The sequence below is a fragment of the Simochromis diagramma genome, unplaced genomic scaffold (genome assembly GCF_900408965.1).
Source record: "Simochromis diagramma unplaced genomic scaffold, fSimDia1.1 OVJJ01000334.1, whole genome shotgun sequence".
In the NCBI taxonomy this organism is placed as follows: Eukaryota; Metazoa; Chordata; class Actinopteri; order Cichliformes; family Cichlidae; genus Simochromis; species Simochromis diagramma.
The window spans coordinates 3,582,371-3,607,518 of NW_024386764.1; the positions used below are offsets into that span (position 1 = coordinate 3,582,371).

General features: G+C 41.5%; 1 protein-coding gene across 1 annotated transcript; it reads left to right on the top strand.

The window, feature by feature from the left end:
- On the top strand, positions 1–25,103 carry rubcn (rubicon autophagy regulator). Its single transcript, XM_040032202.1, is given in 23 exon segments — positions 1–315; positions 2,177–2,330; positions 3,969–4,052; positions 5,921–6,080; positions 6,184–6,290; positions 6,502–6,727; positions 7,503–7,798; positions 7,800–7,935; positions 8,557–8,604; positions 9,616–9,711; positions 11,462–11,577; positions 11,764–11,959; positions 12,914–13,021; positions 14,325–14,399; positions 16,964–17,024; positions 17,995–18,130; positions 18,207–18,352; positions 18,687–18,751; positions 18,847–19,085; positions 19,387–19,448; positions 19,540–19,693; positions 19,831–19,924; positions 22,774–25,103. Coding segments are annotated over 23 exon segments (2,934 nt in total). The 5' UTR covers positions 1–277; the 3' UTR covers positions 22,911–25,103.
- The last annotated feature ends 45 nt before the right edge of the window (positions 25,104–25,148 follow it).

Consider the following 25,148-nt stretch of genomic DNA (forward strand, 5'->3'; position numbering starts at 1 on the left):
TATCTGGTGTTATTTTAAAGTAAGCACTGTTACGTTAAATAGTGGGCAGAGCTACGCAGAACACCGCCGCCCACTGATGATTGTAGCAGGTCATGCGGCCTCCACTGTTTTGATCCACGGCTCTGACAGACAGGGTGGAGATGGCGGAAGACTTTAAGTCCGGGTGACTCTTTCAAGCAACCCTGCTACTGCGATACATCTCTATTGTACCTAACAGGACGGGATATTCTCCGAGAAGCTGGCGGCTTTGTACGGCACTCGGTTCCTCCCTGAGGACATGGAGATCAGGGCAGAGGGAGAATCTGAGGAGCGCAGGTGAGTGAGAGGTTGGGCAGCGTTGGTATACGGCTAACACCCATGGTTTCATAAACAAGGCAACTAAAGAGTTATGTCACTGGTTACCTGTGATCTTTGTTTAAAAAGATGACCAGCAGTGAACACATTTAAGCTGAGCCAACTGTAAAAAATGCGAGCCTAAGTAGGTTTGAACACTAGTGAAGAACTAATACTAGTATTACCCGTTAAGCTAGGCTAGGCTAACCTGACATGCCAAGGTTTGACAGGCTGGAGCTAATGGCTCTATCCCAAAGGTCTCCTGGTTTATTATTTACTGTGTTGTAAAAAAAATATGGCGTTGTTAGACTGCACATTTGGAAGATGACGGAAAGGCTTGTATTCGTTAGCGTTATTAGAGCTGTTAGCTGTCATACAGTGAGATGGTGCTAACAGCTAAACTGACCACATAAAGTAACTGTTGTCTAATAAGATTAAAATATGGGTTATATCAGCAAGCTAAGCAGGTGGTTATTTTTATGAAGGTTTACTGAAGATCAGCAGAATTACTGACAGTGCAAGTACTGGAAGACTTTTGGGAAGTTAAAGGATTCCCAAGTGTTTTCCCTAGCAGATTAGAAGGATACATGTTTGCAGATCCTCTTTGCACAGCCCGGGGTTTCTCGTACATGAACACGCACAGATAAGAGTGGAAGGTAATCCTTAAAACCTCAATCTCTCCGAGTCTAGAGGAATTTTACCCCTGGATGTGGAGGTGCTAATTACATAACTTTACCCCTCTCACAGATGCACCACGCTCCGCAGTATGTGCAGAATGCTCGCTAACCTCCGGCCTCGTCCCCCTTACACTCCTGTGTTACACATATTATGTGATTTGATTAGTTGGCTCTGTGTCTTAACTCGTGATGCTGCTGCTGCTCAGAAATTCTGCTGATGCCTAAGAAAAGACCTTGTGTTCACTGTTGTGCTTCTTCCAGGTTTTATTGACTTTTCTAGCTGGCCGTTCTGCTTTCACACACCGTCTCTGCCTGAGATACTGTTTTTGATCTATTAGGAAAATAAATTGTTGTGATTGTCTTTGGCCATGTCAGCCTAGATCAAAGAACTCTTAAGTCGGGTTTCACAGCCTTACAACACATAATCTTCTGTATTATGTTGCAGTTGTGTTTTTATATTACCTACTGGATTTATTTAACACCATGGAGCACATGTCCAGTTAAGTTCTCCTATAATCAAGGAGTTCACCCTCAGTTGTTAACGTGAAGGTTTCTTTGTTTAATTTTTTTCATTTGTGTGCTGCTGGTGAAGTCTGACTTGCTGAGCTGAGGGGGAATGAGGAAGTCCTGTGAGCCAGCAATTTATGGCTCTTGGGGAGTGTCTAATATCTAGTATCTGACTTTTTTTTTTTTTTTTTTTTTTCTTCCACTGCTGACTGTATCCTAAAGATAAGGGTTGACTCAGTACTCAGTGGGTACATGTCAATGACTGAATTTGTTTTGCAGTATACTTCATGAAGGTACTTGTAGAATTCAAGTGGGCTCTCACTAGGTTCAAGACCTGCCTTTTATTTACATTTGTACACAAAATATTGATGTTCATGATAGAACGTCATGAACATCAATAATGGGTTCAAACGTTTCCTGATAGGCAGACTCTTGGCTATCAGGAAAAGTCAACATGTTCATGTTGGGATGTAATGACACTACTCACACATTCAGTAATCCTCAGCATTTCCAATAAGTCATTGAATTTCTGATTATTTCTGAGAAAAGAATTTTGGTCTAGATGATTAATGGATTAATCAGCTGCATTGCCAACACCAGAACCTCTGTACCTCCTCCCTCTTTGTTAAATGTCTTCTTGCTTCCCCGTTGCCTTCCAGAAAGGAGCACTGGAAGCTGCTGTCCAGCCTGAAGACCACAGTGGAGGGCCTCTTGTCCACCAACAACCCTAACGTGTGGTCGCGGTATGGTGGCTTGCAGCGGCTGCACAAGGACATGAACAACATCCTCAGCCATGGACTGAGGAATGAGCAGGTCAGCACACGAAGCCCATATCGGTCACAACAACAAACCTTTTTTTTTTGTTTTGTTTTAACAGAACAAGGATGGCATTTACTAAAATAACACCAGCATATTCGCATGCTTGGGGGAAAATAAAGAATGCTGATTTTGCTAGATACGTCCTGTGTGTTTTGTATCTTATTTCCCGTGCTGTGTCTGTGCCATGTGATTCTGGTATGAAGACAAAAACACTTTGTTGCACCTTCAGTGCAACTTTGTGTTGCACTGAAGGTGCATTTGCCCTGATCAACTGTATCAACACAGCATGCCTGATGAGGTTTTGGTGCATGCATTTATTGAGACTTGGGATGTTTATGTGAGTGATATTGACAGAAGTGCTGTGTTTGTATTGAAAAACCTGTTCTGATCTGACAGATACTCTACATATCATGGTAATGGGTGTACCTGCTTTGGAAACAACCTGCCCTCATATTAAATTAAAAACAAAAGTGAAACACAAATGTGAACTAAACCGGAAAAAAATAAAACCATAATAAATCTGGCCGGGGTGGAAGCGTGTGATTTTTTTATCAGGTGGTTTACAGTCATGTGGGGGAAAAAAGTTTTCACAGGACTGTGCAGTCTTGTGAAATCTAAATACACCCTTACGTCCGTGAATTAGGAGGATAAGATGCAGGAAAGTGCAAATGTATTTGATTAACAGATCATCAGGAAGGGTGAGGACCTCCTGTAGAAGCAAATGTTTTGGTGGTTTGATCGTCAGTTAGCATGTTAAGTGCTAAATGATGGTATAATGGGGGGGAAAAAAAACAACAGAACAGGTTTGGCTTGTTTGACAGCGTTACCAGGGGAAGACTCTTCTCTCTAAAATGAACATGGCAACATGGCTTAGGCTTGCAAAACCACATCTGAACAAATCATAAGACTTCTGGAACAATGTCCTTTGGACAGATGAGAGCACTTTGGAGAGTTTTGTCCATAGTGCACAGCATCATGTCTGGTGAAAATCAAACACAGTATACCAGTGCAAACACCTCATACCAGCTGTCAAGAACTGTAGTTGAGAAGTGATGATTTGGGCTTATTTTGCAGCCACATAAATCGGGACATCTTGCAGTTGTTAAACTCTTCTGCATATCAAAGTATTTTTGAGTCAAATGTGAAGCCGTTGGTCCGACAGTTAAAGCCTGGTCTAAATTATATAATGCAGCATGAAAATAATCCCAAGCACAACAGACTGGCTGAAAACAAAAAGAATCACAGTAGTGCAGCCGCCCAGTCAAAGTCCAGATCTCAGCCTGATTGAAATGCTGTGGTAGAGCCGTGTATAAACAAATGCCCGCAATTGAACTGAAGTGGTGTTGTAGAGAAGCTGCTCCACAGCAATGTGAGAGACTAATAAAGTTAAACAGAAAATCATAACTTATTGTTACTAAGGGCGATTCTGTAAACTACCAATTCACCAAAACTTTCTTTTTAACTAACTGGATGAATATTTTCTTTTCTTTTTTTTCTTTTCAGTTGCCCTTCAAAAATTTAAGGAAAATATGATATGAAACACAACTCTCGTTCTTCATAATGACTTGCTGTATTGGTTGAAGCTGATACTTTTGAAACTGGGTCATACAAGCCTCTGGCCTTGTGTTGCAGGTGTACTACAAGCAGAGAAACTATTGGCCGTTTGTTTGGTGTGTTCGCTACATCAGCCCACAACTCGCCTCCCACGTTGAACAGGTATGCCCAGCCATGTTAAAGCTGGGATGTAACTTTTTTCTTTTAATCTTTCCTGACACATAAATATTTCTACTAGACTTTCTGTGCATGATTCAATTTCTTTCTTATTCGAAACTGTGATACAGACTCTTAATACATCCTCTGACTGAAACAAGCTGCTTTAGCGCTCACCCACTTTAAGCCGGCTTTCTTCTGATTGGCTGGCCTTTACAAACAGAGATTTGGAACAGCAGTTCAAAAAGAAAAAAAATTAAAAAGCATCTTTATTTAATCAAACACTGCAAGTTTTTTGTTTTTATATTGTGATTTACATTTTTTTTCCCCCTAAATAATGTGGTAAAATACAGTATACACTCTTTTGGCTCTGGTTCTCCTTAACTAAATAATTAATAGTTGCTGTTTAGCAGTGTTTGAGAAAAATATGCTACTATGATTTAATGCTAAGTGTGGTTTATTTACGCTACATTGGTTGCTAATGCGGTCTTCATTTCTAAATCAGTTTCTTTCTTCGTTTCTCTCGCTTCATTTCCTACTTCTGAGTCATCTTGTTCAAAGCTTTAAACACTGTCTGGTGGTGTTGTTGTTGTTTTTTTTTTTTTATTATTAGTTTACTGTAAATGTGAAACCTGTAAAAAGAGCTAATGTTTCAGTTCTCCAATCCTTGTTCACAGCTACCAGGGATGCACACATGTATGTTTATATCTTTTATGTTGTTGCTGTTGCTGTGTGTTTTAGTTTTGAAAGTATAGCAAGTTTCCTGAGAGAGCTGCAAAAGCAAAGAGTAAGCAATTACATAAATTAGGCTCAGAAGAAGCATTTGTTTACTACAAACCAAACACATCTTTAGTGTGAAGGTTGCATTTAAGAAAATGACACTGTTGGATTTGGAGGATTTATCTGTTCTGGAGGAAAAATGATAGTTTACTTTTTTTTTTCCTTTTTTTTTTTTTTTTTTTTTTTAACCTGTAATGTGCTCTTGTCCCATCAAGCCTGAAGCGCTAGATTTGCTGGAACTGCCTCCCTTTTGTGGAAAATCCCCATAAAGTAATTTTAGAATGTGTATGAGAAAAATAACACGGGCCTTATAATAAATTTCTTGAAAAATCCCCCCCAAACTCACATGATCTGATGGCCTGGGTAGAGCCACTACACTTAAATTGCTGACTTTTTGCTTCCTAGTTTGTTGTGGAAAACGGTCTGCCTTTAACCCCAGGCCCGTCTGTCAGGGGGTAATGGAGTTGTATAACAGCAAATGGACTTGGAGTAATCTAGTTATCCTCATTATTCCCCTGGTGTTACAGACCAGCAGGGCTCACTCGGGCATAATGCAATCACCATGTGATGATTGTTTGTTGTTCATATCTGAGCCGCCGTCCTCTAGTTTTGTGCTGCTTTTTATCATCTGACATTCCACTTGTTTTTTTTCTCTTTTCAAGCCTGGTGTCTATTTCTGTCTCTTCTTCCTAAACCCTCCTCGTAGCTTTAGACCAACAGGTGGGAAACACTTATGGGGAATGTTTGCAGGAAAACTCATAAGAGGAGCAGTTAGGTTGACTCAGTGTTGGCTTAATGTTTCTTTTAACGATAGAAACTAGTTTGAAATATATAGAAGAAGATCTGGGTAGGTGTTAGAAACAATTAACTGCCAAGGATGAACTCCAAAGCCAAAGCCAGCACCACCTGCTGAATGGTCACAAAAACAAAATCCAGTTAAGGAAATGTTTATGGCCTCATCAGCTGAATTTTTATTTTTTTTTGGTTTACAAGTTTGATCACATAATTAGAGATGGAAATGTGCTTTTACAGACATATAAAAGTTTTAGCCTGTGTCAACACTTTGCCATCTGCTGTTCTCTGTCCATCCTCAGTTCAGGCACCTGGAGCCGGTGCTAAGCACTGGGTTGAAGAGTGCTGGTGAAAGCTACAAGGCTGAGCGTTGGCTGCTTCACAGCTTACAGGTTCACATGCTGTCATCGCAGCTCCGACCTTTGCTCAAGCATCTGGGACACATGCGTAAATACTACAATGGTGAGCCACGTTAATAACAGCCCAGGTTGATATACTTGTATTAGAGATTGCTGTGGTGTATAAGTTGTGTTAACTTCGTTTTCCCCCCTCTCTCGTCTTTCAGATGATGCTTTTCTGCTGAGCGAGCCTCATGTGACCGCCATGTTCCAGTGCCTGGAAGCTGTGGAGCAGAATAATCCCAAACTGCTCGCCCAAGTAGACACTGTTGGGGTGGGTTTTCTGACATCATGCACATATCACCTGTTTATTCATGAAAAGGTCACTTGTACAAATGTTTCACTCAAGTTTGACCAGACTGTAAACACATCATTCAGTTTTTAACAATCACCCATCTTTGATGAGTGGTGTTAAAGTGATTTAATTTTTCAAAGAAAAGAAACTCCTTTTACTTTTATTAAAAATCTTTCTTTCCGCTGCCCAGCTGTCCCCTCTGAAGGGCCCACCTTGCCTGGGACTACTGAAGAGCCAGAGTCTGTGTGTCTTGCCCGGATCTGGTGGGGCTTGGAGAAACGCGGACAAGGCTCCCAGTAGAGAATCTCTAAGCCGCAGACTCACCACCTCCAACTGCTCTCTGCGAGAAGCAGTCGCCACCAGCCAAAACTCTGCAAGCACTACAGCAGCTGGATCCTCAAACAGCAACAGCACAAGTGAGAAAAGAGGCTGGGTTGTGGATTTATTTTTTATTTTTATTTTTTCTTATACTTAAAGTGTCTTGATGCATGCTCAATCATCCAGGTAAGTAAATCTCCAAAAGTTGATTCTGTTCATCTGGACGTCGCGTTCTCATTGGGAGAAACGTTTCGTCACTCATCCAAGTGACTTCTTCAGTCTCAGCTGACTGCAGGTTTCAATCTTATAAACAGTACATTTGCATAATGACTGAAACCAGCCCAGTGAAGGAACAATGGGCTGGGAGGTCAGTTCCTTCATCATAATTATGCAAATTCTCATGACCATTGATCAAGAACCGTTGATCAATGGTCATGAGTATCATTCACAGAGAGTTGGGGAATGTCCCCTCTCGGGTGGATTAGTGGCAAGGCGCTATGAATACACTACAGTTTGTATGTGAATAGGCAGGCTGAGTTAACCGTACAGAGGCCTGATTGTTTGTGGGCAAAGCCAATTGGTGAAGAATGTGTTAATGCAGTTGGTGAAGTCAGTGTCCTGAGCTGAATGTGCTCACTGAAATGGACAAGGGTGGTTAAAAAAAATAGCTTAAGTGGATTTAAAATCTCTGCAGCGTGTCACCATTTTTAGACAGTTTGTATAAACAAAAACAGACATGCACGACGGCTTGTGTACATACGCAAGCCCTCGTGGGGCAGAAAATTCTGGGAGTAAAATTTGAATATGTGAAAAACCAAAAACCCATAAGCAAAATCTGAGTACAAATCTTAATCTGTCCCATTTGTCTTGCAGACACTACCTCTCAAACCAGCAGCCCGGAATCTGAATGGGTGGTTGTCACCAGTCCGGGGGAGAACGCACGAGGTGCGACACCCCCACCTGGCTCAGCGTCCATCCCTTCAATCTCATTAACGGACACCAACTCGACGCCCTCCTTCCTTCAGCCCGAGGCTGACGAGTACGGTGGCGGCGGTGACTCTGACGATGGTCCAGAGTATTTGGCCATCGGTAACCTCGGGCAACGCAACGATCGACGCAATTCCCAAAGCTCCACCCACAGCAGCGAGCGGGGGGGGGAACACGGACCAATCCCTGCAGCGTTCTACTACACAGGCCCCGCAGAGGCGTTCATCTTTTTCAGAGGGCCAGAAGGGGCCGGGGAGGGGGCTCAAAGGACACACTCGATCATTCTCTGACACGGGGGTCAATCAGAAACTCAGGAATGGTGAGTAGGAGATTTCAAGAGTTTCCGTTTGGAAGGGTTTGTTTTATTTATTTAAATTACAGTGTATAGCAATTTTCTGTTTAATTAAGGAGCCTCTCGTTCCTATGAGAAACATTTAAAGATAAACTTGTACTTCAAAATTGATTGTAATACTTCCTAAAGCGGTGAGCTTCAGCTGGTAGCCAGTTCACTTCTTGCTTAGTTACTTTGTGTTGCATGTTCATAGATCACAACGTGGCCTGTAGTACTTGTGGTATTTATTTGTAATTGTCTGGCGTGTTTCTCTGGAGCGAGTTTGTAAATTTCTCATGAGTTTAGGTCATTTTCAGAATTAAACTAACCCTAATTTTACTGTAAGTAGCAGAAATGTACCTGACTAATGCAGTTAAGGGTGAGGTTAAGCTGTAGTTCTACCTGCATAGTATGTGTGTTTTTTCACAGCTCTCTGATATGCGGTTAAGCCGTGTTCTCGCACGCTTCCTATCTGAGGTTTTAAAGCTTTCACCCAGTTAATATCGGCTCCGTTTGCTCAGACTGTTTTCCCCTTTCTTGGCTTGAATTAATCATCTCTTCTTCTGCTCTGTCCTTGTCTTATCTCTCCCTTCTACTGTTTGCACAAAGGAGGGGGCCACAGAAAAATCACCATAATAATAGAGGACCCGGTAGCAGGTTGGCGGTGCAGTTTCACTGTACTCCATCACATGACTTCTCATCTCCCCTCCCCTTTTTAAAAAAAAACAAAAAACAAAAAAAAACAAAGTTCTTTGTGTGCATGGTGAAGAACTCCATCCCTCTTATTTTCCACTCTTGTCTTCAGCCCATCATTTGTGTTTTGGATTTTTCTTCTTATTTGTTTATTTAAACCAAATCAGATTGGTGTGAAAAAGTCACTTTATCACTTTGCTTTCTTTTGTTCTGGGACTCTATTACAATTCACACCTTGGCTCATGTGACCCTTACGACTCGCATGACAATGAGGTGGCTCAATGACTCTCAAAATTGTCAGTGTTACAGCCCCATTAGAGGTTAAATACCTGGGAGTGTCCCGTCTATTTGAGAACCCAAAAAGCAACATTGCCTTTAACTGAAGTGTGATGGGGGTGACCGGCGACCATAAAGGTTCCCTAAGACTACGTGTCAGTATTGTATTCAAAGAATCATGTAGTCTTGTCTTTTCTTCTGATGTTTTGAAGTTTTAATATAAATTCTGGAGCTCACAGAGAGGAAGATTCCCAATGCAAAACATAACTTTAATGCAGTATTGTTTACATTTGCAAAGCAATGACAATGTAAACAATACTGTAAGTTTGCGGTCTTTAAGTAAAAGTGGGTCACTGAGTGATATAGACTACCTCTGTTTCACTCTGCAGTTAGGCTGGTTGGCACTCAAAGCCACATTTGTTTCAGTGTAGCCATACACTACACAATAGCCTTAGACGTCATTGTCCAACACGAAGCATTTAACCAGCTGCTTTTCCTGCACTCAAGCATGTTTGCATCCATTTCTTTTAAAAGAATACTGTAATGAGGTGAATGACTATCGATTTTAAAAAGGTATTAACACACATCCTTTTTTTGTGTGTGTGTGTGTGTGTGTGTGTGTGTGTGTGTGTGTGTGTGTGTGTGTGTGTGTGTGTGTGTGTGTGTGTGTGTGTGTGTGTGTGTGTGTGTGTGTCTCAGAATCAGCAGGCGAGGACTGCTGCATGAAAGACTACAGCCCGTTCTCACCTCAGCACAGTGATACCAGCACATCCAGTTCTCTTTACATGGAGTCTTGTGAGTTTTCTGTGTGAATATTGACACGCATATGTCAGCTGACGTCTTGATGAGTTTTGTTTATTCAAAATGCAATTAGGTCATTAAATAGAGATCGACAGACCACGTGACTTTCGCGTGTTACATTGTAGGTACGAATGGCAGCAAAATCAAAACACTGCATCAGGCGCTAGCATTTCCAGCACCGGTAATCGTTCATTCTGCGGTTTTAATCCCTGCTTGCATTTTATTTGCCCCCAAAACAGTTACGTACAAAACGAAGGCGAACACAGCAGGTCCGTACAAAGACAGACTTGATGAAAAGGCAAAAAAAAGTACGAGGAAAAAAATCAAAGGAGTGAAAGGGTCAGACCATACAAGCATACAGAGTGGGCTAAAGACGCTGGCGTGCTGCACAACTTTCATCACACTCATATTTATTATTATGTGGTCCTAAGTGTGAGTGCATACACTCAGGAAATGTTTAGTAACTTCAGATCCCTGCAACAAGCCCAGGTCCAGTTTATTTTGGTGTGTCTATTTTCTGATTTGGACTATTTCATTTTACAGCTGTCGTTAAAGTTTTTCCATTTTCTCCTGTACAGGCCAACGCAATCTATTTGTCTTTTCAGGTTGTAGTCTTACACAACATTTTCAGATCCAATAGAAATAAAATAAGTTTTTCATAATTCATTCAATTTATTGTCTTTATTTATAACTGGCATTATTGTTTCATTCTATTATAGAGTCTTACAAGAAAGAGGCAAAATTAAAGCCATTATGCTTTATTAGCTGCTTCGGTGAAAAACAAATCAACAATGCAAAAAAACAAAACAAAAGAACCACAAAACATTTCAAAACAACATACTGGAAAACAGTTATTCATCACTTGATTGCTTCAATACAACCCTTGGGCACATATATGTCGGACTTTTCGTGGCTGTTTTGATCTCGCTCTCCCTCTTAACCGATCAAATCTGGCTGTGGTAGCAGCTTTAAACTCGGTATGACCCAGGTCGATAGAGGGTGCCCAGTCTGGACCGCAGCATTTTGTAGGCTGGTTTTCCTGCAAAACACAACCAACATTAGCAGGCAAAGCCACAGTGAACAAAGCAGCAAAGCGCAACGAATTCAGTTCAAATCCATATAAGACTTATTTGTAACCCACATCAACAATTATGTCATGATAAATTACGTGTTAACTACAACAAAAGATTTACCTTTGTGGAAATGCTTGGAGCAGACTAACGTGTGAGCTGGAACGTTAGATTTGGTCTTGGAATTGCTGTAATCCAGGCCATCCGTCGCCTTTTCGTGACTTCGGAAACATGACTTGAACAATTTTTCTTCCGTGAAGGAATCCGATAAAAAAAAACGATCTCTTTACCCGTCGGCTTCCCGTGGCTGTCATGTGACCGCCTATGGCAGTTAATAATACAACAGCTTCTTGCCATTCTTTGTGTCTCAGTTTATCTCTGTGTGACTGTTGTCTTGTAATAGCTCACGCGTGCTGCCACTTGTACCTACAATCCTTTGCGGTTTTACCCCGGAAATGACGTCACATTTTCGATCTCTATTGTCCAAGATTATGTAAAATGGGTAAAAGTAAATCTGTCTTGACCAACACCTCAATTAAAAAGTGTTTCTTCTGGCAGCCAAAAATCAGAACCTTTTGATTTGTAGGCAACATTATGACACTAAAATTCCAGTGCAGTGTGTAAATGTCTGTTTTTATGGCTTTGTGTTTCTGTGTATGCTTTGTTTACTTCAGATGGGTCCCAGTACAGCAGTACCTCAGAGGGGATGTTCAGGAGGCCGTCAGAGGGGCAGAGCCTCATCAGCTACCTGTCAGAGCAGGACTTTGGCAGCTGTGCAGACCTTGAGAAGGTCAGGGCTTAATTCATTGCAAATGTAAATTGAATCTCAGTGCAAACATAATTGAAATGGAGAAAAATGTAGAAATTATGGGTGAAGATATGATGATAGTTACAACCAAATTTCCCCTTGTGGGACAATTAAATTATTATTCTATTCTATTATATTCTCCTTTTTAATTACCTCTGTGTGCTGCAGGAAAATGCCCATTTCAGCATCTCCGAGTCGCTTATTGCTGCCATCGAGCTGATGAAGTACAACATGCGGCGCCAAGAGGAGGGCGAGGAAGAAGGAGACAGTGACAACGAGATTCAGCAGCTGAAGCAGAAGATTCGCCTGCGGAGGCAGCAGATCAGACGCAGCCGTCTGCCGCCATCAGCAAACTTCCAACACGGTGCGCAAACATCAGTTACATGAAATCCTTTTGTCATCTGTACACAGACACAGTACTTCCTTCATGTGACTCTAGGTCTCTCAGTAGAGAGAGAGCTTTTTAGTTGTCAATCTTCAAAAACAATGTGTCTGTTTAATTAAAGTAGCTTTCACTGATGCACAGATCTTTAAAACAAGTATCAGCTTTTAATAGATCCTCACATTTAAATCAGACAGTAAGAACCTGCTTTTTTTCACTTGAGGAACATTTCTAAACTTAGATCCATCGTGTCAACAAGTGAACTCGAGATCATCATACATGCTCTTGTCTCTACTAGACTTGACTGCTGTAACAGCCTGTTTACTTGTCTAAACAAGAAAGGGCTAGCTCGTCTACAGGTTGTTCAAAACTCTGCAGCGAGGCTACTGACCAGCTCGAACAAGGGAGCTCATATGACCCCTGTTTTAAAGAGCATTACAGGGACCCCCTCCCCCCCCCCCCCCCCCCCCACACACACACACACACATATTGCTGATTTGATTCATACACATACTTCCACTCGTAACCTGAGGTCATCAAACCAAAACCTTTTAGTGGTCTCCCACACTCGTTTTAAAACCCGAGGGGACCGATCTTTCCAAGCTGTTGCACCCAGACTGTGGAATGCACTTCCCCTATTTCTACGGTGTTTGGACTCAGTGGAGATCTTCAAAAAGCAGCTAAAGACATTTTTATTTCAAAAAGCTTTTAATTAGACCAGGGTTTTTATGATGTATTTATGACTGTATTGTGTTTTTGTAAAGCACTTTGTGACACATGTCTGTGAAAGGTGCTATATAAATAAACTTTACTTACACATACAGATGGACCACAGAAATACTGGAGAAACCATTTATGATTTTTTTATTTTTTTATTTTATTTTTTATTTTTATATTGCACGTATTGTTTATTTCTGTGTCCTTTCTTCTGTGCAGCTTTTCACTCCACTGACAGTGGAGGCTCCAGGAGGAGCTCTCAGGACTCCTACCAGGGCCTGTCTGACTCGGGCTCAGCGGAGGAGGTGGAGGAGTGTGAACTGCGAGGTAGAGAGGGAATGAGGGAACACTGGGGTGGGGTGGGGGGCTAAATAATCAAATATATATATATATATATTTTGGAATAATTATTAGTTTTATTCCTAGATTTTATAATTCATCATTGATTCGATTAATTCACTTTCTGGTCATAATTCATAACCTCTTCATCAGCCTGTCTGCTCACCAAGCATGTCACATTTCACCGAAGACCCTAAATATGAATGTCTGAGTGCAGAGTTCAGATAATACTAGCTATTTCTGCTGTTGCCATTTATATATAGCTGTTAAAGTCATGTGATCACACACGCTAAGGATTTATAGTCATACTCAGTTTGAAAGGCGTAGCTATTCTAGGAGGTCTGTCATATTTCTCATGCTACAAACAACAGTAGTCTATGAATTGCTTTGATTCTGCTAATAAGGGTTGTGGTTTTTCTCGTGTCTTGGTGGGTTTTATGTATGAATGTATATACATGTATTTAACTGTACTTGGAAATGAACATCTTTGGGATTTCTGCTAACAGTAGGGCTGTCCTCTAACATTTAACTAAATGTTAGCAGAGGATAATTGGTTTGGTTGGTTGTTAGGGGGGAAAAAGAAACTTTGACCCAAAAGTTCTCAGGAAGTTACAATCATGGACAGATGCTGTGAAGCTGATATTTAGTCATTCATCTGTCGACCTGATATCATTTACAACTCGTCTTTACTTTAGTCCTTTAGCACTGGTGCTTGTTACAGACTCTCTTTACTGGTTGTTGCAATACATTCAGATGTATTCCTGCTTTTGCAATAATGAAGCAGCAGTTTTTTTTCTTGTTGTTTTTTATTGTGTGGTGTTACTGGTAACATTCTTACCTAGAACTAAAATATTTTACTGTTTCCTCAGTATATGAACTCAACAGCCATTTAATTCAATATACCTGTTAAAGTACTTATTAATTAAAATATTAAGCTGGTTAGTTGTAATACTGTGTTCAAGTTCAAACCAAGCATCAGAAGGGGAAGAAAGGTGTTTAGGAGAAACTGCTAACTTGTTATCTTTACACATAACCATGTGTGGGGTTTACTGAAACTGGTCTAAAAAGGAGAAAATATCCAGTGCGTGGCTATTCTCCAGGTTAAGAAGCCTTGTTGATACCAGAGGTCAGAGGAGAAGATTGGAGTAAAATCATTTCATGTGTTTTCGCCCTTGTACCTGCATGACTTCCACACGTACATGCTCCTCTGGATGCGGCAGCGCAGGGTGGCACTGACACACTCTGTGGAGTGTAAAAATGTATGCATGTGGTGACAGTTTGTGTCTCTCAGATGGCTGTGAGGGTCAGTCCCTGTTGGCGATGTCTCAGAACGGCCTCTCCCTGTCACTCGCCTCCCTCTTCTCAGGTATCTGCGGGCTGGAGTGGTGGGCGTGGCTCCACAGCTACTTACAGGCAGTTTACTGTGGCTGTGCTCCTCTGAGAGGAAGCTGGTGGTTCTACTCCAAACTGAAAAACCTTCTTTCATTAATCGCTGTAACTGTGCTGGATGTGGGTCCTGCATAATTGCCGTGCTAGTTAGTGTTTTGGTTTCATAGTAATATTTAAAAAAAAAAAACAACAACTTCCATTTCACCCAGCTCTCACCACTAATTTTTATACTATTGTGCATATAAGGTTTTGCAATAATATCTTATCTTTACCTGCTTTTATAGTTTTTAAGTATTTAATTGAGAGCTATGCAAGCTGTGCACCAAAGGCATTAAAAATTGATGATACATTTCTGGGTTTAATTTACAACCAAATTACAAAAAAGTTGGAATCTGTGTAAAATGTATATTAAAGAGAACGTACAGATTTGTCTTATTTACAAAAGAACTTGGCCAACATGTCAAATGTTTAAACTGACATTATGTAACATTTTAAGCTCATTTTAAATTTTACTGGAGCCTAGCATCCCTTCATTATTTCACAATAGCTGCTCTCCAGTCCTCAGTTGTCTTTGTTGTACTTTTATTTAGTTTTTCGTTTGTTTCATTGTGCTCCAAGATCTGGACTGCAGACTGGCCAGTTCAGAACATGGAGTCTGCAACATTCAAGGTGTTCTCTGACAAACATGTCATCCTGATAGGAGCATATGCTGCTCTAAAACCTGTATATACCTTTCAGGTCTGATGGCTGATGTACAAGCTGCTAATTCCATAGGCAATAATGTACTCGCATACCATTGTTTGAAGTGAGTGCTGATAACACGCTGGATGGTCTCCATCTTGTGTTTGGTCACGTGGACAAAATAGGTTAGAAACACTTAGGCTTCAGCCTTTTTGTTTCTTGTGTCCAAACCTTTTTGAGATGTTGCTGCCATCAAATCAAAACAAGTTAATATTTATGTGTATAATATGTCTCAGTTTAAGCACTTGGTGTGTTTTGTTCTATTAAGAATAAAATGCGAGTTTATGAAATTTGCATTGCAAATGATAGAGTGCTGAATAACCACTCTTAGCAGTGGCAACATGTAGTTTCCTTCCATAACTAAAAACCAAACACAGTTGTGATGCTATCGGCTCAGTCTCATACTCACTCAGTTATTTTATTTTCCTTGTGTCCAGTATCTAATCTCTTTACAAGAACTTGTCAGTTTGGAGATGAGCCACCTGCCTCCTCACCTCAGTGAAACTGTGCTCTTGCCTTTTTGTGTTAGTGCTTGTTGCTCAATGCTCCGGGGTTTTGGTGGTGCAGGAAGACGAATGTGCCTGTACCTGTCGGGGTTTAAAGAGGCTCTCGGGAGGAGACGAGGGAGTTAACCAGTTGCATCATGTGGCTGTTGTACATTTGAGGTTATCACGTATTCATCCATCCATCCATCCATTCATTCATCCCAGTCATTATTCATTACTTCCAACATGTGTCCAATGACCATCTGGTGTTGTCACACATGCGTCCTTCCACCACGTGTTCATATTTAAAGAAGTTAGCTCAGTAACCAGAATGGTGCTAGGATTATTCCTGATAAGGTACACTTCAGGAGGAATAACAAAGAAGCGGTTATCTCTTAGGGGGATTTCATTTAGGCATCACAGCTTTAATTTTCTCGTAGCATTTTCCTGAAAATGCACCGTTTAAAGGGAAGGCAAAGAAATTGGCTAACACCACTGACTACAATATCCCAACAAATCTAACAGCTTTCTAACTGTGCTGTAATTGCAACTCACTCGTCTGAACACAGACTGATCAAAAAGATCAATTGTCAGAGCTTCTATGCACACATGATTTACGTTGTGCCACTAATTGAAAATTCCACATTCACACGATGATTTTTAATCATCTCGAGCAATCAGAACAAATGCAACCGTTCAGACCTTTGTATCTGTAGGTCTTGAGTTTGCTTAGTAGAAGCTATTCATAACACACATAATCAAAAGATTTTTAAAATCCATCTTATCCGTTCTGCGCCAACTTTAATTGCCTGCAATCCTGAAATTTTGGCTGTAACCTGCACTCATATGAGCAAACAGGAATGTTGATCCTGAAAGAAACTGGTAAATCCATGCAGGCGGTCTCCTGTTCTGCCAAACCTGTGCTGCTTTTGTCTTTGCTCGCTAGTTTCTTTCCTTTCTTTTTTTAAGAACACGTTTTAGTGATGATATTGAGACGGTTTAGCTTTCACTGCATGTTTTCTGCTTAAGTGAATTTAAAATTAGCTTGAATTAGAAGAGAAGAGATGATATTTTGGTCAAATTTATCTTCCTCGATTTGTTTCACTTTTTAATCTTCAACCTCTTTGATTAATTTTTTATTATTATTTATTTTTAACTCTGCTTTGCTGTGGCAAATAGTGGTAACAAACCAAAGAAACACCATCCACTCGCCAGTTGCTTGCAAGCCTTTGGAAGCCCTCTCTTAAAAATGAGTCCTGTTACTGTTTGTTTTCACTCGGCCAAATCTCCTTTAACGTTTTGCTGTGTCTTCTAGATGCAGACATAAAGCACAGTGTAAGCTCCAGCGGCAGATCTTTTCTCAGCTCAGATTCATTGTAAGTAAATTTTTCTCATTTCTCTTTACATCATAATTTTGTCAGTTTTACTTTAAAAACTGGCTCAGTACCTCACTAAGGAACAGCCCTCTGGCTCGACAAATCATGGAAGCTCCACTACCACATCGTCGTTCTAGACAGACCAATCACTGCAAGGACAGAGGGTCTCCTGACCCCCTTTATAATAGCCACTGGCCCAACCACAGGCATTTTCAAATAGCCCTTTTCCTCTAGTACTTACTGGGGGCAGCTCGACTTGACTCGGTTTTTCAGGTTTTCTGTTAGGTGGCAGTACCTGATACCAGGTACCTTTTTTATTACCTGGTGAGCCGGGGTTCCAAACAATCTAAAGCAATTGGAAAATTTGACATCAACAGACTGCATGCCACCAATTTGACACTCAGTGGCGTCACTTGATGAGTCATGAGCGTCTCCACAGAAACCTGGCAACGAGGGAAATGACTACCCACAAAACACTATGGTTCCCGAGGCTGACAAAGTGCCGTACACTGAGTAGCAGGTATACCGTCACCTCGATGTCCTCCATTGTTGTGGTGTTCATGTCGCATGCAAATGACGTCACTGGACTTTCAGCTGGATTGCTGTATCAAGCTCGTGTACATTGGATGGTACTCAGGTCACTTTTTCATTACAACTAAGTCAAGTTGAGCCAAGTAGGTGAAATAGGCCAAAAGTATTTCCTCTACGTGCCCATGCACCATTGCTCTTACTGTTATTGTCATACTAATAACTTACTGATAATATACAAGGACCTATTTGGAGTTGAAGACCAGAGTTGAAGTCACTTAAACAAAACAAAACAAAGCGTGCTTTAGGTTTCCTACACTCCATTGACTTCATTTAGTTAGTTTAATCAATCAGTTGAATTCCAAATTTGAACATTAAAATGAATCAGGTTGTGGATTTTACTGTCCCTTTTTTAAAAAATGTCTTGCTTTCCTGTGTGTAGCAGCACCCCCTCCTTCCTCCAGTCTAACTCAGCTGAGTCAGTAGCCATGGGTTTACTCAGGCAGTTTGAGGGCATGCAGCTTCCTGCAGCTTCTGAGCTCGACTGGCTGGTCCCAGAACAGGATGCCCCTCAGAAGGTACATATCCCTGCCGCTTGCAGTTTTCCAAACATGGCACTGAACATTGTACTCAACTGATCATGCTGTCTCCCAGTTGTTGCCTATCCCAGACTCTCTGCCGATCTCTCCTGATGACGGCGAGCACGCAGACATCTACAAGTTAAGGATTCGGGTCAGAGGTAACCTCGAGTGGGCGCCGCCGCGACCACAGATCATCTTCAACATTCACCCTGCACCCAAGTGAGTCCACATCATATGCATCTTCATCTTTGTGAAAATAAATTAAAAAAAATAAATATATGTATGTATGTATGGAAAAATAAATAAAAACATACTACAGGGATTAAAGTGGATACAGTAGGTGGAGAAGAAGAGTCTAAATTAGGGTTCTGTTAGCACCAATGAACTTAATTTATATTTTTCAGGAATAATAGTGATGACTGTGGGCTCTTTCACAGAAAATTTAAAGATATGCTTATATTTATTAATCATTTCAGACATGCAGTAATCAAGTAAGAGACACAACTGTTTGCAGTTTGCATTTTTTTTTTTTTAACTAATTGTTGTCTTTCAGGAGGAAGATAATAGTGGCTAAACAGAACTACCGCTGTGCTGGCTGTGGCACCCGCATTGACCCAGGTATAACCAGCAACAACATAAAAGCTAAAGGAATTGTTCTGCGTGCACATCCTTACCTTACCTCCCTGTGTTTTTGTTGCCTGTCCCTGCCTCAGACTACATTAAGCGGCTACGTTACTGTGAATACCTCGGCCGGTACTTCTGCCAGTGCTGTCATGAAAACTCTCAGGCGGTGGTTCCCGGCCGGGTGCTGAGGAAGTGGGACTTCAGCAAATACTATGTCAGCAACTTTGCCCGGGACCTGCTGAGCAAGATTTCTGGAGATCCGCTTTTCAACCTCAACGATATCAACAGCGAGCTGTACAAGAAAAACAAATCTCTGGAAACTGTTCGAGTGAGTTCAGAGGCAGCAGTGACATTATCATGTTCAGACTAACATCACCAACATGCAATATCATTAAGAAAGAGTGTTGGAAAATAATTCACACTCTGTCTTTATCTTATATCCTGTATTTGAATTTATTTTTGCAAGTGCTTCAATGAATTACTGCACATACTTCTGATTTTCCTGGAAAATATAAAGAGATGATGGTTGACTTGAGACTTTTGCACCATACAGTAACACAACCTTACAAGTCATGTTTATTTTTCTCATGCACAGTGGAGTAAACATAATTTTCTAATGTGGTATTCAGGTTTTGAGGATGCAGCTTTTTCACATGAAAAATCTCTTCAAGACGTGTCGCCTCGCTAAAGAGTAAGAGATCTCTGCTTTCTCGTAGTCTACGATCATTTCACAAAGCTTGGTAACAAACTTAATTCGAGGTTGTGTATGTCTCTCTCCTCAGGTTGTTGGACAAGTTCGACAGCCTGCCGGGTCACCTGACAGAGGACTTTCACCTCTTCTCCCTCAACGACCTCACTGCTGTGCGCAACGGGGAACTGGGTTCCCGAATGAAAGAGCTGCTGAAACTTGGTACCATGCACGTAGCCAGCTGTGTGGTAAGATGAGAGTCAGGTTCCTCTATAGATTAAAATGGGCTTTTGGACAATAACATCAACAAATACAATGCTTTTTGTTTTTTTTTTCGTGTTAATCTAAAATTTCCTTATTTCCTTTCCCCTCATCTTATCCTCAGCTGTGCCAAGCAAAAGGCTTTGTTTGCGAGTTCTGTGGGAACGACAAAGACATCATCTTCCCTTTCCACCTGAGCAAGTGCCAGCGTTGCGAAGGTGAGCCCTCTCTGCTGGTGGCAGGCCTGGGTGGTGCAAGGCCCTCCTCCCGCCTCTTCGTTCAGTTTACCTGGCCAGATTGGAAGATCCCCAAGCCTCGTAGCCTGGCAAAGGCCCTCGCGATGGGCATGAAAGAGGGGGTGGGTGGGGAGGAGGATTTAGGGATGGGAGTAGATGAGGAGGTGAGGAGTGGAGAGCAAAAGGAGCAGGAGGAAGTGCGACAAGCATCAAGAGACACAGCACAAGTGAGACATGAGAAAGGGGGACTATTTCAAGGTTTTACTGCTGGAAAACTGGTTAAAGCTTTTTCCCGGAATAAGCTTAATGAGGAGGAGCAGGTAATGACAAGAGGGGGGGATTCGGGGAGGAAGGAACAGATGGCGCGTGATGACAACGGAAGCGTTGGTCAGCACGGTGGGGTGGAGAGCAGTGAGGGGGAGCAGAGCAAGGAAAAGGAGGACAGACCTACAAGAAAGGAAAAAATGAACTTCTTGAAGGTTTTTCAGATGGACAGATTAAAGAAAAGAATCTTAAAAGCAGACAAAAGGGACAGCGACAGAGAAATAGGCAGCAGCGTGGAAAGTTTAAATGAAATTGGAAAAGAGGGGAAGGGAGGTGGCAAGGCATCAGTGCTAGGAAGTCGAGTCAAAGGTTCTTCAAAAACAGACGTGGAGGATGAGCGGAAACCAGAAGTGAAAGAGGAAGACAGAAATGAAGAGTTTAAAAAAAGATCCTCAGAGGAAGCGCGGGGAACGGCAGACGAAAAGAAAGATGGGGCCCAAGCTGGGAGAACGGGGAAAACTGGATCTGTGGCTGACAAACATCCCGTTATGAGGCTAGAATCTCATCAGCTGACAACTGATGTCTCCAGAGGGAGAAGCAAGGAGAAGGAGGAGAGTAGTGGAAGTGGGGAAAGTGATGGAGGAAGAGGAAGAAACCCTGGGGAGGAAGGCCAAGAAGAATCAGGAATTGTGACGCGGAGTAACTGGAGAAATCATAAAACTCGCCAAGGCAGGAAAATAACCAGAGGCAGGAAGATGAGGGAAGGCATGGAGAAAAATAAGACAAGAGGGGAGAACACAAAGAGAAGCGACATAGAACATGATGCAGGGGGAGGTGGAGGACACGAGTAAGGAGGGCTGTGTCCTGGGATCACAAAGGATTAGGAAACCTGAGTAAAACTGGAATCAGCTCACAGCAAACAGTTTAATTTCATACATTTGCTGGATTAAAACTAGCTCCTGTTTGTCCAGAACAAGCGATGGATTTCTGGTTGCAGTTAACCAAAGGCCTCACGGTTATTTATCCTTTGAATAAGACTATCGAGCAGTTATTTTAGTGATTTTAATTTTGTCTACCCTTGAGCTACATGTTTTTTACAGTGTTCACAGTCTTGATATTTAAAATGTTACTACCCCAAACGCACATTTTTGGCAGTTAACACTTGTGTAGCTGTGTATTAATGTTTACCAAAACCAGAAAGTCTTACAGAAACCAAGTTGGACAATCCTTGTTGCCAAGAGTATGATGATGATGATATTGATACCACTCTTATATTTGCCTGTTAAAGCTAAAACAACGGCCTATAAACGTCTCTAAACTTTGCAGATGCACGAGTTGGGCCTCACGTGTTTACATCCAGTGTTAAATATGTAGTTTTAACCTTACTTTGCAGACATAAGAGTGGTGTTCTCTAACTGCACAGGACATGCTGAACTGTCCCTTTAGGTGTTGTAATATGTCTTGTGTGTTAAATTATTATTAGATGTTGTAGTCGTACCTTCATATTTCAGCCATCTTTTTCCCTTTACAGTTGTTTTTTGTCACTGAGGTCTGGTGTGTTTCTGTAGTTACGGTGCTGGTGGAGGGGCGATGTTTTTGGGCGGGGTTTTTTTGCGGTGGATCTCTTTTGGCTGAGGTTGTGGAGGTGCTGGCGCTCTACGTTCCCATCTTTCTCTCTGAGCTCTGAGCTGCTTCCGTGTTGTTGGTGTGTGTCACTGTGAAAGAGACGCTGCTCCTTGTAGTTGCTGCTTTTATTCTTCTTAAGATCTTTTCTGGGAACGGGTGGCAACTGTACTACAGCGGTGCGTCGCTCTGAAACGTTTACATCTCTGCATGCTTCGTTTCGGTGGGTGTTTGTGTTTGTCGGAGTCGTTTTCTCGCACGTGTTCCACCTGAGCTGGTGATTTCATTCCCTTTGTTCGTGTGTGATGTCGGCTGAAGAAGAGTCAAGTAAATCTGGACTCTGCTGCTGTTGTTGCTACGCTGCCTCGCCTGTCTGTGTTTTTAAACCCTTTTATTTTAGTATTTAGGCTTTTGTCGAAGGAACTACTTTAACGTGCGGAGGCGACGACATGGATGTGAATGTGTAATTTATGCTTTTTAGTAGCTTCTGCTTCTGATTGCTATTATTTAAGCTGGTTTTTATTTTATGTCCTCATAAAATAAACATTGTTTTTGAATTTGAGTTGCCTGTTTTTTCATGAGTCCATCATCAACAGAAAAAAAGAGATCCCCGTTAGAGCATCGTATGGGAATGAGGCTGAGTAATGAAACGGGACATGTCTGGACAAGTTTCCTTGTGCTGAGCTTATCCCGGGATATGACTTGCCTGACATACCTGCTCCTTGTGGCTTTCTGCCTTTTTCTTCTGCGGCTTTTATACCTTCCCCGCTCCACCCATCGTCCCTCAGCTCTAATTGTGATTGGCTGCTGTTTGTGCAGTCCAAACGTGAAACTAGTTAAACTGGTTTACACTGCGCAGGTGTTGCTTTCTTGTTAAGATGACACACAAGCTCAGTTAAACTGGCTTTCTTTTTAAAAAAATGTTTTCTCTCCGCTTTTTTCAGACTGCCACGCGTGTTACCACCGCACCTGCTTCCGCACAGGTAAAGACTGTCCTCGCTGCCAGCGGCTGGCAGACCGGAGAGAGAGGATGGCACGCAAAAACATGGAGGAGCAAGAAGATGAGGGAGGCGGGCCTTAAAGCTGGCAACAGGGGAACCTCAGAGAAAGAGGAGGAGGAGAAGCACAACACGACGATGATTGTAGTGGCTGACCATCTCTCGTTCTGTTCCAGCCTTTGTAACCCGGGGAGACGGCCTTCGCAAACAGCTGATTGCCTCACATGCAGGTTTTACTACATCAGGGCAGCCGCATCACTCAGAAAGAGCACCAAGGCTGGTGTTGATTTTTCCTATGAATCTCTTTTAGACATGCACTTTACTCTAAGAATGCGTCCTGCTAGAATGGTAGTGATTTTTAGAAATCAGCTCCCTGATTTGGCAATTGGATTAGATTTGTCTGTCCTTTGCTGATGACTTTATTTAAATTTCCTTGTAAATATGAACTGAATATTCTTGCCAGCATCTCCGTATGTTAGTGCTTCTGTTGCTCCAAAGGGAGTTTTACAACAGGGCACCTTTCTTGCTTCAGCTGTGCTGAATCATTCCTGAATTAATAAAATCGCTCCGTGTGTGTGAATGAGAAAACGTGCTGCCTTACACAGATGTTTGATGCTCTCATGTTGTAGTTTCATGTGTGAAAACAGCCAAAGATTCTCGACCTGTCAGAAAGTCCCCATTTTTCTCTTTTAAATCTTTAAATTGGGATTGCAAAACGTTAGATTTGAAGAGCTGATCAGTTTCCCAGTTAAGACGGTGTATTTAAATAACCCAGGAGTGCTCTCTTCCTCGCTCCTTACTGTCCCGTTTTTAGCTATTTTACACACATTTGTGTGGCTCTTGGACAAAGCTGCATTCAAAAACACTGGACATTAGAGGTGTTTCAAATCAGCTTTTTTTTTTTTTTTTTTTTTTTTTTTAAAAAGAGAGTTGTGCTGCTGCTTTGTGTGCATTTGGTTACTGGAGAGAGGTGTGTCGTGGTTGTGGGTGCTTGTGTTTATTTGCGCACACGTCTACCTGCTGTGCGTGTAGCCCAACTGGCACACGGCTGCTCGTTGTAGGTTTTGGAATATTGGAGAAGGTTTGGTTAATTGCACTGATCCCATGTTTTTGTTGGAGGGGCCGATGGTGGGACATCACTCTTTGAGTTTTTAGATGTGTGTCAGGAACATGAACCCTGATCTTGAACGGTCTTAAAAGTTCCTGCCGGTTGAGTTTCTCAACATTGTGAAGATCCACAAGGTAGAAGAGACCATTATCACTTCTTGGGCTAAATTTAGTTTTTTCTTCCAGCAGTTTGAAAGTGTAAACACGACGGTTCACTGTTTGAACACAGAGTTGTGTGCGAAAGCAATTTTTCCAATGGGACTGCTAGCTTGGAGTCTCCTTTAACGGTTCTGACCACGTATGAGAGTGCTGTTATCACCCGTAGCAGATGAGTAATTTCAGTAGTTGAACCAAAAAATATCTTTACAACTCTGATCGTTTTATTTTGATGACTTTTTTGCAAACCCAGTATTGCACAGAGGAATAGAAATGTCTGATTATTGGCTCTGTTGTGAGCTGAATTGATCACATTTGTAGTCCTGAAGTCCTTTGATAGACTAGATAAAACTCCAGTGTATGTATCCCATCTGTAGATTTGAGTTGTTGAGGTTTTGAGCACATAAGGATAAAATATCTTTATTTAAAACTGCCAGAGACTGATTTTTGAATTTTGAGATGCTTTTTAGAAGAAACGCTGAACAAAGTGACTGCTGAGCTCTACTGACAAACCTCCATTTAGATGATTATTACTATTGGTTTTGTTGCCTTTAACATGGACGAGCGAAGGAGCCTTACAGTGCACTACAGATCCAAATGTATGCTATTAAAAAAAGTTAATTATTATGATTAATATTGTGTGTTCATTTGCTTTGGTTCTGTAATCATGTTAATAATAAATGACTGGCTAGACTGTTAATAAGTGTCATTCTTCACTTGAAGAACTTTTCTTGGTAAATAAAACTGAAGTCTTGGAAGTTCATCTGCTGTGTATGTTCATAATTAGTATTTAATACATCAGAGTCACAGCTGCCAAGACCCAGAGGTGGAGGTTTTTCTTTGCCTGTTTTGTTTTTGTGTGATTGCAAAACTATAGGCTGGCGCCCCCTGGTGGGCCATGAAGGTACTTCAGATCGACTATAGGAGATCATTAACAATAACCCATTTTGAACATTTCCTTCATGCATGTAATTTGTATGCAGTTTAAATAAAAGAGAATGTATAATTTTTAATGTTGCACTTCTGAACCTTTAATAAGCCATAATCCTATTTATACG